This window comes from Pseudorca crassidens, chromosome 1 (assembly GCF_039906515.1).
Source record: "Pseudorca crassidens isolate mPseCra1 chromosome 1, mPseCra1.hap1, whole genome shotgun sequence".
NCBI lineage: Eukaryota > Metazoa > Chordata > Mammalia > Artiodactyla > Delphinidae > Pseudorca > Pseudorca crassidens.
In genome coordinates, this window is record NC_090296.1 from 151,581,728 (window position 1) to 151,599,324 (window position 17,597).

Consider the following 17,597-nt stretch of genomic DNA (forward strand, 5'->3'; position numbering starts at 1 on the left):
TGTAGACTATATAATGTTCAAAGTCTGTTTTCTTTTGAACTCATCTTTCAGAATGAATCAGGGACACAGAAAAGTTCCAAAGGTTTCATCCTGTGGGGTTTGCAGGATAGGAGGCGAGGGGGTGGCCAAACTAAGGGATGAGAAATTACAAAGAAACCATTTGGCTTGAAGGAGAAGGCTAGCAATGATATCTATCATTCAATTGGGTGTGCTAACAGAAAATTCAGATTTCAATCGATTGTCAAAGATGAAAATATAACTATTAGGAGAATGGAGACGCACAGGAGAAGGGGTCTGGGGAATGGAATAAAAATCAAAATGGGCAGAAGATCTAAATATTTCTTCAAAGAAGACATACAGATGGCCAAAAAGCACATGAAAAGATGCTCAACATCACTAATTATTAGAGAAATAAAAATCAAAACCACAATGGGGTACCACCTCACACTGCTCAGAATGGCCATCATTAAAAAGTCTACAAATAACAAATGCTGGAGAGGGTGTGGAGAAAAGGGAACCCTCTTGCACTGTTGGTGGGAATGTAAACTGCTACAGCCACTACGGAGAACAGTATGGAGGTTTCTTAAAAAACTAAAAATAGAATTACCATATGATCCAGCAATCCCACTCCTGCACATATACCTGGAGAAAACCATAATTCGAAAAGATACATGCACCCCAATGGTCATTGCAGCACTATTTACAGTAGCTAGGACACGGAAGCAACCTATATGTCCATCACCAGAGGAAAGGATAAAGAAGATGTGGTACATATATACAATGGAATATCACTCAGCCATAAAAAAGAATAAAATAATGCCATTTGCAGCAACATGGATGGACCTAGAGATTATCATACTAAGTGAAGTGAGTCAGACACATAAAGGCAAATATACAATATTGCTTATATGTGGAATCTAAAAAAAGGGTACAAATGAACTTATTTACAAAACAGAAGCAAAGCCACGGATGTAGAAAACAAACTTATGGTTACCAGGGGATAAGGAGGGGAAGGATAAATTAGGAGATTGGGATTGACATATACGCACTACTATATATAAAACAGGTAATAAGAACCTGCTGTATAGCACAAGGAACTCTACTCAATACACTGTAATGGCCTATATGGGAAAAGAATCTAAAAAAAAAGTGCATATATGTATATGTATAACTGATGCACTTTGCTGTATACCTGAAACTAACACATCATTGTAAATCAACTATACTCCAATAAAAAAATTTTTTAAAAAGCAGCTTGAAAAGAGATATGTGTACACCCGTGTTCATAGCAGCATTATCCACAGTAAGCCAAAAGGTGGAAGCAACCGAAGTGTCCATCAACAGAAGAATGGAAAAACAAAATATGGTCTATCCATACAACAGAATATTATTCAGCCTTCAAAAGGAAGAAAATCCTGATGTGTGCTATCACATGGATGAATCTTGAACATATTATGCAAAGTGAAATAAGCCAATCACAAAGGAAATACAACTGTATGATTCCATTACACGAGTTGCCTGAAATAGCCGAATTCACACAGACGGGAAGTAGAAAGGTGGCTGCCAGGGGCTGGAGGTGGGGAAATGAGGAGTCATTGTTTAATGGGGACTGAGGTTCAGTTTTACAAAAGTTCTGGAGAGGCTGGTGGTGACGGTTGCACAATCGTATCAATGTTCTTAATGCCACAGACCTGTATGCTTAAAATGGTTAAAATCATAAATTTTATGTTATGTGTATTTTACCACAATTTTAAAAATACATATTTTTTTAAAAAATTAATTTTATCAATCCAGCAAAAAGAAAACAGAAAACAGTAAAGTATAATAATAAAGTCAAAAGGAATGACTAAATCTATCACACATCTTAATAAATGGGAATGGCCTAAATTCCCTGAGCTGTCTAACTTAGAACAAATCTTTCCTATGCTAGTCCGCAGAAAAATACGGAGAGCTCACCAATTTATGTTACAAAACCAGCACAACATAACAAGGTTTAATAAAGATAGTGTATGCTTGTGTACATGTGTGAACGCACAAACTCCAGACCAATTTTGTATGTGGCTATGGAAGCAAACATCTTAATATTACAGCACATGGATTCTAACAATATGTTAAAAGAATAAGTGATAAGGATGATTCCAGAAAGCCAAGGATAATTCAACATTAGGAAATCAATCAACATCCTTCAGTACGTCAATTACTGAAAGAGAAAAACCAAGGGATTACATAAATAGATGACACCTGAAAATTTCAGCAGTCATTCCTTGTAAGAATTCTAAACAGGAAACTACGTAAGTTTGACTTTTAAATTCCTAATTTGAATACTGGACTAGAGAGCAGGTGAGGGAAATATTTATAAAGAACATTCTGGGGACAACTGGCAAAATTTGAATATGGACTGTGGATAGTGTTGTATCGATGTTAATTTCCTCACTTTTACGGTGGCTTCACGTTTATGTAATGCCTATTTAGGAAATATACACTGGAGTATTTAGGGGCAAAGGGGCATGCAACTGTACTCTCCAGTGATTCAGAAAATATATGTAGATGGAGGTATCAATCAGTCGACCAATTGATTGTTCAGGGGGTTTGGGGGTCTGGAAATGACAAAATGAAAGGGGCAAAATGTTAATAATTGGTGAATCTGGGTTAAGGATATATGGCATTCTTTGTACTTTTTTGCAACTTTTCTCCAAGTTTGAAATTACAGCAAAATTTAAGTCATCAAAATTACCTACCTAATAAGAAATAAAAGCAATGAAACTAAAGCTTTTCCCAGTAAATTCAAGAGCAAGACATGAATGCTTCCTTTCACAGTACCATTAAAACTGAAGATTCCGATTAATGCAATAAGGACAGGAGTACGCAGCATATGACAAATATTGAGATATGAAAACACTGAATATAAAGAAACAATTATTTATAGATGATATGGATGTAGAAATGGAAAGCACAAGACATTTACTTTAAAAAGTAGAATAAATAATTTCAAAGTAAGAGAGAAAAGTCAACAGTTTCTCTGTATAGGAGCAGTAAGTCCTGGAGAAGGGGAAACTTCAAAGACAACACAAACAAACACCACAAAAGCTTGGAGCACATTTGACAAGAAAGGTACAGCAGCCATAGGACAGAGGGTTAGAACACTGCACCTGCTCAAATATTTAACATTCATATTAAAAACGTTAATCACTGAAGCAAACTACAAAGATCCAACATTACATTGTATCACGAATAAGCAAGAATATATGAATCCTACCTTGCCTGGTACCAAGAGTGAGGCCTCAGACATAGAGAACAGACCTGTGGTTGCCAACGGGGAGGGGGATAGGGGAGGGAAGGATTGGGAGTTTGGGGTTAGCAGATGCCAACTACTATACATAGGATGGATAAACAACAAGGTCCTACTGGATATATAGCACAGGGAACTATATTCAATATTCTGTAAGAAACCAAAATGAAAAAGAATGTGTATATGTGTAAAACTGAATCACTTTGCTGTACAGCAGAAATTAACACAACACTGTAAGTCAGCTACACTTCAATTTAAAAAGAGAGAGAGAGAGAGAGAGGCCTGCTTTCTTTTTATTTGAATTTGCCCGGTATATCTTTTCCAGTCCTTTTATTTTTGGCCTTTCTAAATCTCTTCATTTTAACTCTATCTCCAGATGTTGCTTTGTTAAGTCAACCTGAAAAACTTTTTAAACTAGGTGAATTAAGCCCATTTATATAATGTTAGTACAGTCTGTATGTGTGGCATCAGCTTTGCAGATTTTTAGCCTTATATTTATAACACTGACGCACAAACTCAGTCTTTTTGTCCGTGGGCTGCAGTCTACTTGCTTCTCTCTCTGTGTTTCTGTAGGTACGTAGGAAGGATTTGGTTCTAGTTGCTCCTTTTATATTACTACCTTATATAACTCCCTTAGCACCCTCCACTTTTGGATATTATTACCTCCCTCCTATGAGCAATAATGTAATTAGCTAGTAATTGCTTCTTCATCTCCCCCGCCCCCCGTCTCCCCACCCCCACCCCCGCCACCTGTTCTTCCTAAAGCATCCATTTTAGTCACCAGTATTCAATCTGCTGTTAATCTGTATGGTCTTCAATAAACTTAACCTTCCACTTCTTGCTTTGTCAGTTTCCAGAGACATTTTTCCATCCTAGCTCACCCCAATGTGCCAATTAAGGAGCTGATTCTACTTCTCCCTCATCTCCTTCCATTTATTTTTCTAGCTGTACGGTTCCACATAACCCAAACGTCTAATGCTATGTATTACTCTGCCTCCCTTATTGCTATCTTTGAGTTTTAATTCTACAGTGAAACCTAGTCATTGTTCATCACTAGACCTTATGAAAAGCTTCACCATCATTGAACAGTTTTCTGAAGCTCACTCTCTAGTAAACAACTATGAAAGGGCTCACTAGGGGGAACAGTCCCAGAGTTCTTGCAAATTCATAACCCTCTCTCTGTTTCTGCTTTGTAAATAAGTTCATTTGTATCATTTTTTTTGATTCCTAGAAGTGATATCATGATATTTGTCTTTCTCTGACTTCACTTAAAGAATCTGAAAAAGAATGGATACATATATAACTGAATCACTTTGTTGTACATCTGAAACTCACACAACATTGTAAATCAACTCTACTCCAATACAAAATAAAAAATTAAATTTAATGAAACAAAACTCTATGTCTCTGGCCTTTATATTTAAAGGACAATTCTCTGAAGACAGGATGCTTGGCTCACAAAGGAAGCAGATTAAAAGCACTGAGGTTTTATCCCAGGTGGAGGAAGCACACACCACCCTGTGTCTCCCACTGATTGCAGCCGTGGACCTGATGGGATGCAGAGAATAGACCACTGGGAAACTCAGAGCAAAACAGCAGGCAGATGGGTGGAGAGCGCTGGAACTCCAGTTACTACCACAGTGGCAGAGGGTTGTCATTGCTCCCTCTTGAGCATGCATACCCCAGCCAAAATGCAACACAGCCCAAAACCCACAATTGAGCATGCGGGCAGACAGACAGGGCCCGGGAGAAGCCCCCGAGCTCTGGCTCAAGGATTTGGAAATCGGCTCCCTAGTGCCCAAAGAGAGTGAGCAAATCCCCAGTGTTTTTGCTTCTGGGTTTCTCTCTCTTCTCTCTGCAGCACTCTCACACCCCAGCACCCAAGCAACACCACAGCAGAAACAGGAGCTGGCAACGCACAGAAGACCCTTCCCCTTTGCCTGCTCCAGAGGAGGGGCTTGGTCCCAAGAGGGCGGGACAAAGCCTTGTTGCTGGTTCTCTCGCTTTGTCCCCCCACTGCACGGCCCCTAAGCAAGACAAGGTAAAGCCCTAGCATTCTTTTGTTTATTTTTATTTTTATTTCCATTATTCTAGGATGTGGGTCAAAAAATATCTTGCTGTGATTTACGTCAAAGAGTGTTCTTCCTATGTTTTCCTCTAAGTTTTATAGTGTCCGGTCTTACAAAAGGGACCTAATGAAACTTAAAAGCTTTTGCACAGCAAAGAAAACCATAAACAAGACAAAAATACAACCCTCAGAATGGGAGAAAATGTTTGCAAATGAAGCAACAGACAAAGGGTTAATCTCCAAAATATAAAAACAGCTCATGCAGCTCAATAACAAAAAAACAAACAACCCAATCAAAAAATGGAAGACCGAAACAGACATTTCTCCAAAGAAGACATACAGATGGCCAAGAGGCACATGAAGAGATGCTCAACATCACTAATAATTAGAGAAATGCAAACCAAAACTACAATGAGGTATCACCTCACACCAGTCAGAATGGCAATCATCAAAAAATCTACAAACAATAAATGCTGGAGAGGGTGTGGAGAAAAGGGAACCCTCTTGCACTGTTGGTGGGAATGTAAACTGACACAGCCACTGTGGAGAACAGTAGGGAAGTTCCTTAAAAAACTAAAAATAGAACTACCATATGACCCAGCAATCCCACTCCTGAGCATATACCCAGAGAAAACCATTAATCAAAAAGACACATGCACCCCAATGTTCATTGCAGCACTGTTTACAACAGCCAGGATATGGAAGCACCTAAATGCCCATCGACAGACGAATGGATAAAGAAGATGTGGTCCATATATACAATGGAATATTACTCAGCCATAAAAAGGAACGAAATTGGGTCATTTGTAGAGATGCGGATGGACCTAGAGACTGTCAAACAGAGTGAAGTAAGTCAGAAAGAGAAAAACAAATATCGTGTATTAACGCATCTATGTGGCATCCAGAAAAATCATACAGGTGAACCCATTTGCAAGGCAGAAAGAGACACAGATGTAGAGAACAAATGTATGGACACCAAGGGGGGAAAGGAGGGGGTGGGATGAATTGGGAGATTGGGATTGACATATATAGATAACTAATGAGAAGCTGCTGTATAGCACAGGGAACTCCACTTCGCTGCACGGCAGGAGCTAACACAACATTGTAAAACAACTATACCCCAATAAAAAAAAAAGTCACGCATTACTCCTAAAAAAAAATCTTTTTAAATAAACTTAATATTTACTTGAAAAAAAAAAAAAAACAAGCCCTAGCATTCTTGGAGGACTGGAGAAGAGAAGCCCCAGGGAAACAGAAAACATCAGGAAGATCACAGAGGGAGGAACTGCGGGAGGTGATCCCTGAAATTTGTTTATGAACTACTGGGCTCATCCCTGAGGTGAAGACACGACCCTAAACAGAATCCTTTCTTGTTTTTTTAATTTTTATTGGAGTAGAGTTGATTTACAGTGTTGTGTTAGTTTCAGGTGTACCGCAAAGTGAATCAGTTATACATAGACATATATCCACTCTTTTCTAGATTCTTTTCCCACATAGGCCATTACAGAATATTGAGTAGAGTTCCCTGTGCTATACAGAACTACAGGATAGATCACCATCCCAGAACCAGACTGGCCACTGGGCGTTGTATGTGCAGGACAGGCTGAAAAATACTACAAAGACTTTGAAAACTGGACTGACATCAGAATGACAATCCACAGAAGGCTGGGCTCCACATGGTGTAAATCGGAGAGAATGGATAGCCTGTTAACACAAAGATAGCAACATTCTTTTTTAAAAAATTTTATTGAAATATAGTTGATTTGCAATGTTGTGTTAATTTCTACTGTACAGCAAAGTGATTCAGTTATACATATATAAATACATATTCTTTTTCAGATTCTTTTCCATTATGGTTTATCACAGGATATTGAATACAGTTCCCTGTGCTATACAGTATGACCTTGTTGTTTATCTATTCTATATATAATAGCTTGCATCTGCTAATCCCAAACTCCCACTCCATCCCTCCCCCGCCCCCTCTCCCTTGGCAACCACAAGTCTGTCCTCTATGTCTGTGAGTCTATTTCATAGATAAGTTCATTTGTGTCATAAAAAATAGCAACATTCTTAATTGCATTTAAAACAACGTACAGAGACTCACAACATAATATTCAAAATGTCCAGGATATAATCCAAAGTTACTCAGCCTACAAAGAATTAGGACTGTCAACTCCCAGGGGAAAACACAATCATTGATAGATCTTGGAATGATCAAAGACTTTAAAGCAGTGAAGATAAAAATGTTCCAGTAAGTAAGAGCAAACGTTTTGGGAATGAATGAAAAGCTACAAAAACTAAAATGAAAAAAAAACGAGTTGATATGAAAGGAAACCCATGGAAAGTTTTAAAACTGAAAAACAGAATAACCAAAGTAAAAATTTCACTGGGTGAGTTTAATAGCAGAATGGAGATGAAAGGAGAAAAAGTCAGTCAACTCACATGGGAACAACAATTTAAATTACCATGGACTGCTCATCAGAGAATACGGAAGACAGAAGGAATTGAAAGAACATCTTGCATCTCCATTCTGCTTTTCATTCATTTCCAAGAACGCATAACCCAAGAGTGGCCATGAGGATAAACCGGATGGACCCAGGTTCAGGGTCATCCTATAGAATAATAAGGCTTATACTCTTTAAGACCATGGAAAACACAAAACACAAAGGAAGACTGAAGAGCGCGAAGAGAAATGAGACACATGCATATTCCTGGATAGGATCCTGGGCCAGAAAGGGGAAAGGAACACTATTTGGACAGTTGGTGAAATTGCAATGGAGTCTATGAATCGGGTGACAGTGTTCTTTCAATGTTGATTTCCTAGTCTGGAGGAGTTTGTGCTGGTAATACAGAACAGTATCCTCGAGTGGCGGTGATATACTCTGAAATTACTAGGGGTGATGGAGCATCACGTCTGCAGCCTGCTCCCAAAAAGGTCAAGAAAAAAACTAATGATAATGGATTTTTTTTCCCCCACTGAGGAAGAGAGACAGGGTACACAAGTGCAAGCCATGGGGCAAATACAGTAAAATGGTTACAATCAGGGAACTTAACTGAAGGGATACAGCACAGGAGTTCTCAGTTCTGTTCTAAAACTTTTCTACAAGTTGGAAATTTCAACTTTTTCCCCCCAAAATTTACTTTTTAAAATATTGCTTTGGGCTTCCCTGGTGGCGCAGTGGTTGAGAATCTGCCTGCTAATGCAGGGGACACGGGTTCAAGCCCTGGTCTGGGAGGATCCCACATGCCGCGGAGCAACTAGGCCCATGAGCCACAACTACTGAGCCTGTGCGTCTGGAGCCTGTGCTCCACAACAAGAGAGGCCGCGATAGTGAGAGGCCCGCGCACCGCGATGAAGAGTGGCCCCCGCTTGCCACAACTAGAGAAAGCCCTAGCACAGAAACGAAGACCCAACACAGCAAAAATAAATTAATTAATTAATAAACTCCTAACCCCAACATCTTAAAAAAATAATAATAAAATATTGCTTCACCTTTTCTAGCAAAGAATTTATTTGGCTATGAGAATTCCAATGCACAATACAAATGACTAGGACTTTTTATCTGGATGCCCAAAGGATTTTTTCCTTATCTTTAACATTCATTATTTTACAGGGATATATCTCAATGTTGATTATTCTGCACTGATTTCCCGCCCCCCCCCACAGTTACATGGTAGACACTTTCAGGTCTTCTTTTATTTTTAGGAGACTTTTCTTGCATTATAGTTCTAAATATTTATTTTATTCCATTGCTTTATTCTTCTGTCTTAGACACTCTAATTGTATATATACATATATCAGATCTCTTTTGCCTGTCTCCTATACTTTCTAATTCACTCTATCCCTTTCTTTATTGGCTATTGTTTTCATTTTTCTCCTTTTCATCCTGTATTTTTACTCCTGTGCTGTCTATGGAAACCATTTGTTCTTGTGTTCCTTCTGGACACAATTTAGCCTTCCTTCCTAAAATTCATTTTTTCCTAATTCTTTCCTGACATCAATCTGTTCTCATTTCATAATTTTCTGTTACCTAGCCATATCCTTTGTCGTTTCTAAATTTCTGCTGGATGTTACTCTTTCAAATTGTTTTTTCTTTTAGCTTATCTTGAAATATTAGTTTATGATTTTTCTGGTGTGCTCTCATTTTCTGTAGCACCATTATGTTCATTTTCATCATTTTCCTTTGAATCAATTTTGCATAAAGTTACCTAATGTTCCATTTTTTGTTCCCCATGTATGAATGAGGTGGATTTTCCCGATGTGAGAAGAGAAAGCTCCTAAAGAAGGGAGGATGGGCTAGGACAGCTTTCCCAGCCGGGCTCTATGTATCTGTAAAAAACTCAAGTGTGAGATCTCTATGTATCCACTTATTTGTTTCTCAGAGTTAAATCCAGAACCCTCATAAAGCTCACTCCCACCCTGGCCCTTTGCTCCAGCTCTAGACCCCCGAAGTCCTTAATTTCCAAGACCACACTCTCTGCTCGGGGTCTTCTCTTTTGCTGCTGGAGCAGTTTCTGAGATCTCTTTCCCCCGACCTGCACCGTCTGAACCTCCCCTGCCTTGCCGTCTGTGTACCCGTCCTGCTCAGTTTGGTTTATGTTTCCAGTCATTCAGCTCAGGGTAGGGCTCTGACCTTCTAGGAGAAAAGACTCACTGTGCATTTGTCGGATGCTCCCAGGCTTGTGCTCCATGTCCCTGCACGGCTACTGTTCTCACCCACAACCAGAAGCCCCAGAGCACCTCTCCGGCGCCCACCCACTTTGCCGCTTGAGTAACTCGTGGTGATTTTGGTTCCCACAGCCTGTCAACAGCTCCCGTTCACTGCCCACCACCCACGCCCCGCCTCCCCTGCTGTTCATCTGCAGCTCCGGCTGCTGCTGGTAGACTGGCTACACCGTCTATGTCCTGACCTGTGGGCGTCTCCCATCTTTCATCAACCTGTCCTTGCTCAGCTTTTTCTAGGATGATCTTAGAAACTGGTTTACTTTTCAAAAGCAGTTTAGGGGAGACTGAAAAATCTGTCCCCATGAACGCATCCCCATAAAAGATTTTTCTGAAAGGTATAAAGACAAAGGACAAAGAAATGAAGATGCAAACCATGTTCCTGAATTGGAAGTTTTCATATGATGAAACTGTCAGTACTTCCAAAATTGATCCATCAATGTAATGCAATTGCAATCCAAATCCTAAGAGGGTTGGGCTTCCCTGGTGGCGCAGTGGTTAAGAAGCCGCCTGCTAATGCAGGGGACACGGGTTCAAGCCCTGGTCCGGGAAGATCCCACATGCCGCGGAGCAACTAAGCCCGTGTGCCACAACTACTAAGCCTGTTCTCTAGAGCCCGCAAGCCACAACTACTGAGCCCACGCACCACAACTACTGAGCCTGCGCTGTAGAGCCCGCGCGCCAAAACTACTGAGCCCACGCTCCTAGAGGCTGTGCTCCGCAACAAGAGAAGCCACTGTAATAAGAAGCCCGTGCACCCCGCTTGCCACAACTAGAGAAAGCCCGTGCACAACAACGGAGACCCAATGCAGCCAAAAAATAAAATAAATTTTAAAAAAATCCTAAGAGGGTATTACTGGAAACTACTAATTTATGAGTAATAAACACAGATATTTTAAAGTTAATACAGAAGAAGAGCCAAGGCACTTTTGAAAAAGAAAACAGTATGGAGGGACCTGCCTGACCAAACAGCAAAACTCACCAGGATGTTGCCTTAATCAGAAGTATGCGGTATTGACCCTAAAACAATGAAGAGAGTAAAGTTGTCACGGGATGTGACGTACAGTATGGCGACTATAGTTAACAACAATCCTGTACTGCATGTTTCGAAGCTGCTAAGAGACTAAATCCTAAAAGTTCTCATCCCAAGAAAAAAGAATTTTGTCAACTACGATATATATGGTGATGAATATGTAAGTAGACTTATTGCAATAAGTAGACTTATTGTGATCATTTTGCAATACATACAAGTATCGGATCATTATGTTGTGCACTTGAAACTAGTATAATATTCTGTGTCAATTACATCTCAATGAAAAAAAATAAAAGAGAGTAAAACTGAATAGAATCCAAAACATAAGCATAGGTACATAGGAACTTTGCAAGCAAATAAAGTTAGGCCCTTTTTTCATACCATATGCAAAACAAATTCTGGATGATGTAAAATTTGAATGCAAAAAATAAAATAAAAACATTAGAAGGAAATGTAAAGGAATGTTTGTGTGACCTCTGTAATGACAACCATCTTAACTAAGAAAACAGCCCTCACACTGCAGAAGAGAAAACTAACAGATTTGACTACATAAAAAGTTTTAAAATTTTATATACGGTAAAAGACACCAAAAATTAAGGCACATGAGAAATGAAAAACTGCAAGAAAACATTTGCAACATATGAGAGAAATAACCATGGAAAGTCAGATCAAGTGAAAACAATGAAATATGTTTTTCTTCATCAGAGGAATAAAATCTTAAGGAATGCTAACAGCCTGGGCTGGTAAGAGGGTGGCAAAAGGGCACCCTGGTGTCATGCTTCTCTGGGCAGGGATGACTGCAACCTTTTGTGGAATTAATCTGGCAATATCTAATGAAATTCCAAATTTGAATACCCTCCGACAAGCCATTCCACTTTGGGGAATTTATGCTCAGAAAACAAGCACTGGTCTCTAAGGCTAGATAAGCAGCATTGTTTATAGAGACACAGAACTGACACAGAGTATTCTCAGCAGGAAAAGAACTGAATAAATTATAAAAATTCATACTATGGACCCTTATGCAGTCATTAAAAATAATGGGAATAATAAGAATAATAAATTATGGCTGGGAATATTTATTATACACGAAATAAAAGAAAAAAAAGAAGCCATGGAGTAAGGTGTGTAGTATGACCTCTTGTAAAGATTATTTAAAAGAAAACAAACATATTCCACACATATACATAAATCCTAATATTTTTGTGATTGTAAAGGAAAGTATGGAAAGGTCACATGAAACAACACCATCAATGCAGGTTACCTGTGGGTACAGAATTGGGAAGGAAGAAGGCACTGTCGCCATTTTCTTTATACCCTTCTGTGTTTTCAGTTATTGCAACAAGCATCTGTTGCTTTTGGAGTATAGTGTTGCTTTTAAAGGAAAAAAAATACATACACACACGTGCATAAACAGTCAGCTCCTAAGGGCTATGTCTGGCTATGTCTTTATCAACACGGGTAACTGGCAATGTGGATAATTCACAGGGTACTTATTTGTCGCTGATGTCCTGGGCATGAAGAGAACCTCAAAGAAAAAGAATGAGGCTGGTCTATCAAAGGATACCTACTCAAGACCTCCACTAGTGCCAGAGGCAGCACTGCAGATTTCCTTCCCCTCCCCTTTAATTCCATTTTTAATATGTTTTATTACATATACTAACCTGTTTAGTCTATTCTATGATATAAGGTTCACTTTTTTAAAAAAAACTGAATTCGATGATCATTTAAAAAAACACACACAGCGCTGGTAGTCTTCTAAACTGTTCATATAGATCATCATCTCTCAAAACGGGCCAAGCATTTATCCCCTGGGGAAGTCAGCCCACCCCTAATTTCCAACTGGATGGCAGGGGCCCAGAACAGGACCACCATTTGCAGGTGGTTCTCAAGTCACTGAAACAGCAGCTGCTCCCTGTCCAGACCTGCCGCCCCTTCCCGTTTCCAACCTTGCCAAGGACCCCCCAGCCTTGTCCCCGATCCTCAGACTTCCTCAATTTCCCTAATTTCATGCCTCCCCAAAGTGCTCTTGAATCATCACCTTTCTACACATATTTTGTGCTTTTCCTAAGAAACAGGTGTGTCCTCCCTGTGGAGGCTCTACCTTTGACCCTTTACACCTGCTCTATTCCACCACCCCACCACCCCCATCAGCCTCTGCCTGGGGGGCAATTAAGTCTAATGGCTAGGACTGTGGCCTCACAAGTCAGAGCAACTAAGTGCAAACCTGCGTCTTTATTGCTGTCCTGCTCCTAGGTTCATCAGAACCATTTTTTTTTAGATTCCATATATATGTGTTAGCATACAGTATTTGTTTTTCTCTTTCCAACTTACTTCACTCTGTATGACAGACTCTAGGTCCATCCACCTCAGGGAGATCAGCTCGGTGCTTTTTAACCCCCAGAGGGGTGGGACAGGGAGGGTGGGAGGGAGGCGCAAGAGGGAGGGGATATGGGGATATATGTATACAGACAGCTGATTCACTTTGTTGTACAGCACAAACTAACACAACATTGTAAAGCAATTATACTGGAAAAAAGATGTTAAAAAAAAAAAGTGCAAACCTGACATTGGCCAGGTGTGACCTTGGGCAGGCATGAAGGTTAATTTTATGTATCCACTTGACTAGACGAAGGGGTGCCCAGATAGACAGGAAAACATCATTTGGGGGTGTGTCTGAGAGGGTGTCTCTAGAAGAGATCAGCACTGAAATCAGCAGACTGAGTAAAGAAGGTCACCTTTATCCACGCAGATGGGCCTCATCCAAGCCAGTGAGGGCCTGAGTAGGACAAAAAGGCGGAACAAGGGCAGATTCACTCTCTCTGAGCTGGGACATCCATCTGCTCCTGCCCTCGGCCATCAGCACCCCGGGTCCTCAGGCTTTGGGGCCAGGCTGGGAATTACACCACGGGCCCTCCAGTTCCTGGGCCTTTGGACTTGGACTGAATTATACCAGCAGCGTGCCTGGGTCTCCAGCTTGCTCACATGTATTTATTGGTTCTCTTTTTCTGGAGAACCCTAACTAATACAGCAAGTTCCTTAATCCCTCTTCACCTCAGTGGACTCTGCAGAAGCTGCCAGGACATCTCAGGGCTTAGGCCTAGCCCTGGAGACAGCCTTAGTTCTGCTGCATCCCACTGGCTAAGGCCAGTCAGAGGTCCAGTCCAAGTTCAAGTGCAGGGAACTGTGCAAGAGCAGGGGCGCCAGGGGCCACAGACGAAATGTGCTATCACAGCATGAAAAACACTCAGCTTAACGCCTGGCACACGGTACGTGCTCAATAAATGCAAGCCATTTTCTTGGCTATTGTTTTTTCTTCAATAAAGGAAAATTATTTTTACAATGGTTCTTCACCATGGACACACCACAGAGAAGGCCTAGCAACCTAGAGAGTGCTAAAGAGCCCACACCTCTTATTTCAGGAAATGCAGAGGAAACACAGGGCAGCCCTAAACCACGCAGAACAGATTTTGGTGTAAAGCCGGCCATCTTAGTCACCATTCGTAAAAGAAAACTATCCTTGCAAAGTGGTTTCCAGGTCCAGGCAGGCAGGCACATCCATGGCAAGGGGCCAGTGTTAGCGCCGAAAGCCACGCCAACATGCAGACCTGTCCCAACATCACTGGAACCAACCACCATGTCTGCAAAGGGCAGAGGTCATATGTAAAAAATGGTATATACTGTTTGGAAAGAAGTGTAAAGGTGCATGTGGTAGATTCAGTTTCAAGAAAGAAAACTAGCACATGAAACAGTGGGTGTAAAGAGGCGGGGAGCAGGACGTGGACGGAGAGCAGAATCTACAACCTCTAAAATGTAAGCAGAGAATGTTGTTCACTGTTGTCCCCAGAGCCTAGAGGCACGTCTGCACACAGCAGACACGTGTGGAATTATTCTGAATCGCAGGAAGTTAGGACTAATAGGTTATAGCTGTGGAAAGGAATAACCATGAATCACCCAAACTGAATCCATGGATTACATATTTATTTAACTCTTTAGACTAAAATGCAGTGAATGTACATTTTTCACATAAACAGCTTTTCTACCGTTTTTGACGAGTGTTTTCCCTTTTAAGTTTATTATTAAAAGGCAGCTCTTTTTCCATGCCCTTTGAAAGTGCCAAAGCCACATAGCTAGGACTAGGTGGAGAAGCAGAGGCCCAGGGAGAAGCCAGGAAGAGAAGCTCATTTACCAGTCTGCCACCTGTAGGCCGCTCCAGCAGACACAAACTCGCGCCCACTAGACAGACCACATGGAAACAATGCATACTAAATCATGCTAAAAACTGAGCTACAGAGGTAGGAAGACTATACAGGGGCCCGTTTTAATCATGATTTCTGAGTCTTGCTTCCAAACCCCTGTCTTTGATTAGAACACTGCGAGCTATGGCCTAATTAGCTATAGCTGATGTCCTAATCAGCTCTCAAAGACTCACCCCTGGTCTGAAATAAGCTTTGAAAATTAATACCCCCATTAGGATGAACCACCATACCTGTATCGATCAGGGTGTCACAGAGTCAGTTCTGCTCAGATCTCATTTTACCAGCCGGGCATCGGACTTAGAGAACAAAGGCCATTACAAAAGAACAACAACAACAAAAAGCGAAGCTGGACAGAATTTTTAAATTTCAAAACTCAACAACAAATAGCAAACATTCGTTACAAAGGCTTGGTTTGGATTTCTGGAGATGGAACTTAAACACACTGGGTTTACAGTTTAAACCTATAAGATGTACTCCGGCACCAGAAACCAAATGTAGTTACAGATGTCAAGAGTTCGCAGAACAAGTGCCTCTCTTTATAAAGACTATCTGCTCTGCATCGATTATTACCGTTTCCATATGTCCGTTCTTTACTAATACAGGAAAATACAACTTCAATCAAAAAATACCCCCCAAAATTAACTCTTGGAGACAATCATTTCCTTTAATGGGATTTCCTGGTGGTTTTGCTCCTATGGAGGTTTGTCAGCCACTGGATTCTCTAATTTGGGGGTCAAAATCCTGAAAATCGGTCACCCTCGCGGCGACGAAGCTCACTGAACACGCCCCCCGACGCCGCCAGCATTCGCTCGCCCAGGCCCGCCGCCCGCTGAGCTCGCCGGCCCGTTCCCGCCAAACGCGGGACGCGCCAAGTCCTGGACGCCAAGCGGGTGGGCGGCCAAAGCGGGTCCGGCCGGTTCCCGCCGCCTCTACTGACCCGCGACCCGACGCGACGCGCCCTGCTCCCCAGTGCCCGGCCAGAGCCGCCGCGGAGGCCCCGCGCACGGAGCCGCGGCCCGGCACCAGGCTCGCACCCCTGCTCCCGCGTCGCTCAGGGCCGCCCAGCCCGCCCGGCGGGTCTCCGGCCCCCGGGAAGCCGGGGGCCCCAGGGCGCAGCCGCCCGCCTCGGAGCGCGCCCGCCGCCCACCCTCACCCGAAGGCCCCTCGGGTGGTCGCGGGCGCCTGGCTTCTGCTTCCTCGAAGAAAAGTTACTTCGGGACCAGCGCGATGGGAAAGGGAAAGCCACGCTCCCAGGGCGGCGAGCGGTGAGTCGGGTCCCCGGAGTTATCCTGCCCGAGTTTTGAACCGCACCCCGGGCTGCGGCAGCTCGCCCGGGCGCTTGAGCCCCGAACCTGGCGCCCGCGGGTTGGTGGGCTCGCCCCCCCCGTAGCCCCGTGCGCGCCCGACGCCGACACTCACCGAGAAGCCGGCCCAGAAGGGGCAGGAGTGGCGGACGCGGGCCGAGGTGGTGAGCGCCAGCGCAGCGAAGCTGACGGCCACGATGAGGCATCCGAGCGCCATCTGCGTGGCCCCGAGCGCCAGCACGATGCGAGAGCGGCCCGGGCACTCGCGCAGGCGGGACAGGCTGCGGGGCAGCGCGGCGGGGCGCGGCGCGCGGAGACCGCCGGCCGGAGGCATAGCGCCCGCACGCCTCTCCTGCTCCCGTCCGGCCCCGCGCGCCGCCCCTCCTCACCGAGGGTCCGAGGCAAGTTGCTTCAGCTGCGGGGTTGGCCTCCCCGCGAGCCGCGGGGGCTGCGACGGCAGCGCGCTGGGAGCGGGCCGGGCCGGGCGGGGAGCCGGGCACCCGCAGCCCCCGCCGGTGCCCGCGCCCATGCCGCCGCCGCCGCTCAGCAGGGCCGCCCGCCGGCCGCGCCGCGCTGCGCCCTCTCCCGCCCGCCCGGCGCGCTCCCCAGCTCAGGCGCGGGAGCGAGCCGCCGCCGCCGCCTCTGTCCCCGGGCGCGAGCCCCGCCGCCGCGCGCGGGGCCGGGGCCGGGGCCGGGCCCGGAGCTCCAGCTGGGCCCGAGCGGGGCGGGAACGGGCTGGCGCAGGTGTGGTCCCAGTGGCTGGGCCTCGGCGCTCGCGCCCCTCGCCGCGGAGGGGAGTGGGGATCGCGGGCGCTTCAAGGGCGAGGGCGGCAGGCGGAGCCCCGGGCCAGCGGCGGGTAAGGGGCCTGGGAGCCGGGCCCGCGGCCCGGCCGCGCCACAGGGGGCGAGCCGCCGCCTAGCCTG

The 17,597-nt window shown here is 43.9% G+C and overlaps 1 protein-coding gene across 5 annotated transcripts in view; it reads right to left on the bottom strand.

Moving 5' to 3' along the window:
- ENTREP2 (endosomal transmembrane epsin interactor 2) overlaps window positions 1–17,110 on the bottom strand; it is a 363,839-nt gene extending 346,729 nt beyond the window's left edge. The window contains exon 1 of one of the 5 annotated variants that reach the window (XM_067699156.1): window positions 16,789–17,107. In XM_067699156.1, the coding sequence (XP_067555257.1) occupies window positions 16,789–17,007 (219 nt within the window). In that variant the 5' untranslated portion in view covers window positions 17,008–17,107. Of the gene's footprint in view, window positions 1–3,256; window positions 3,294–10,012; window positions 10,168–16,788 lie in introns of those variants that run through there. The other 4 variants (XM_067699174.1, XM_067699217.1, XM_067699190.1 and 1 more) reach the window with 4 other exon arrangements.
- Between the last annotated feature and the right edge of the window lie 487 nt (window positions 17,111–17,597).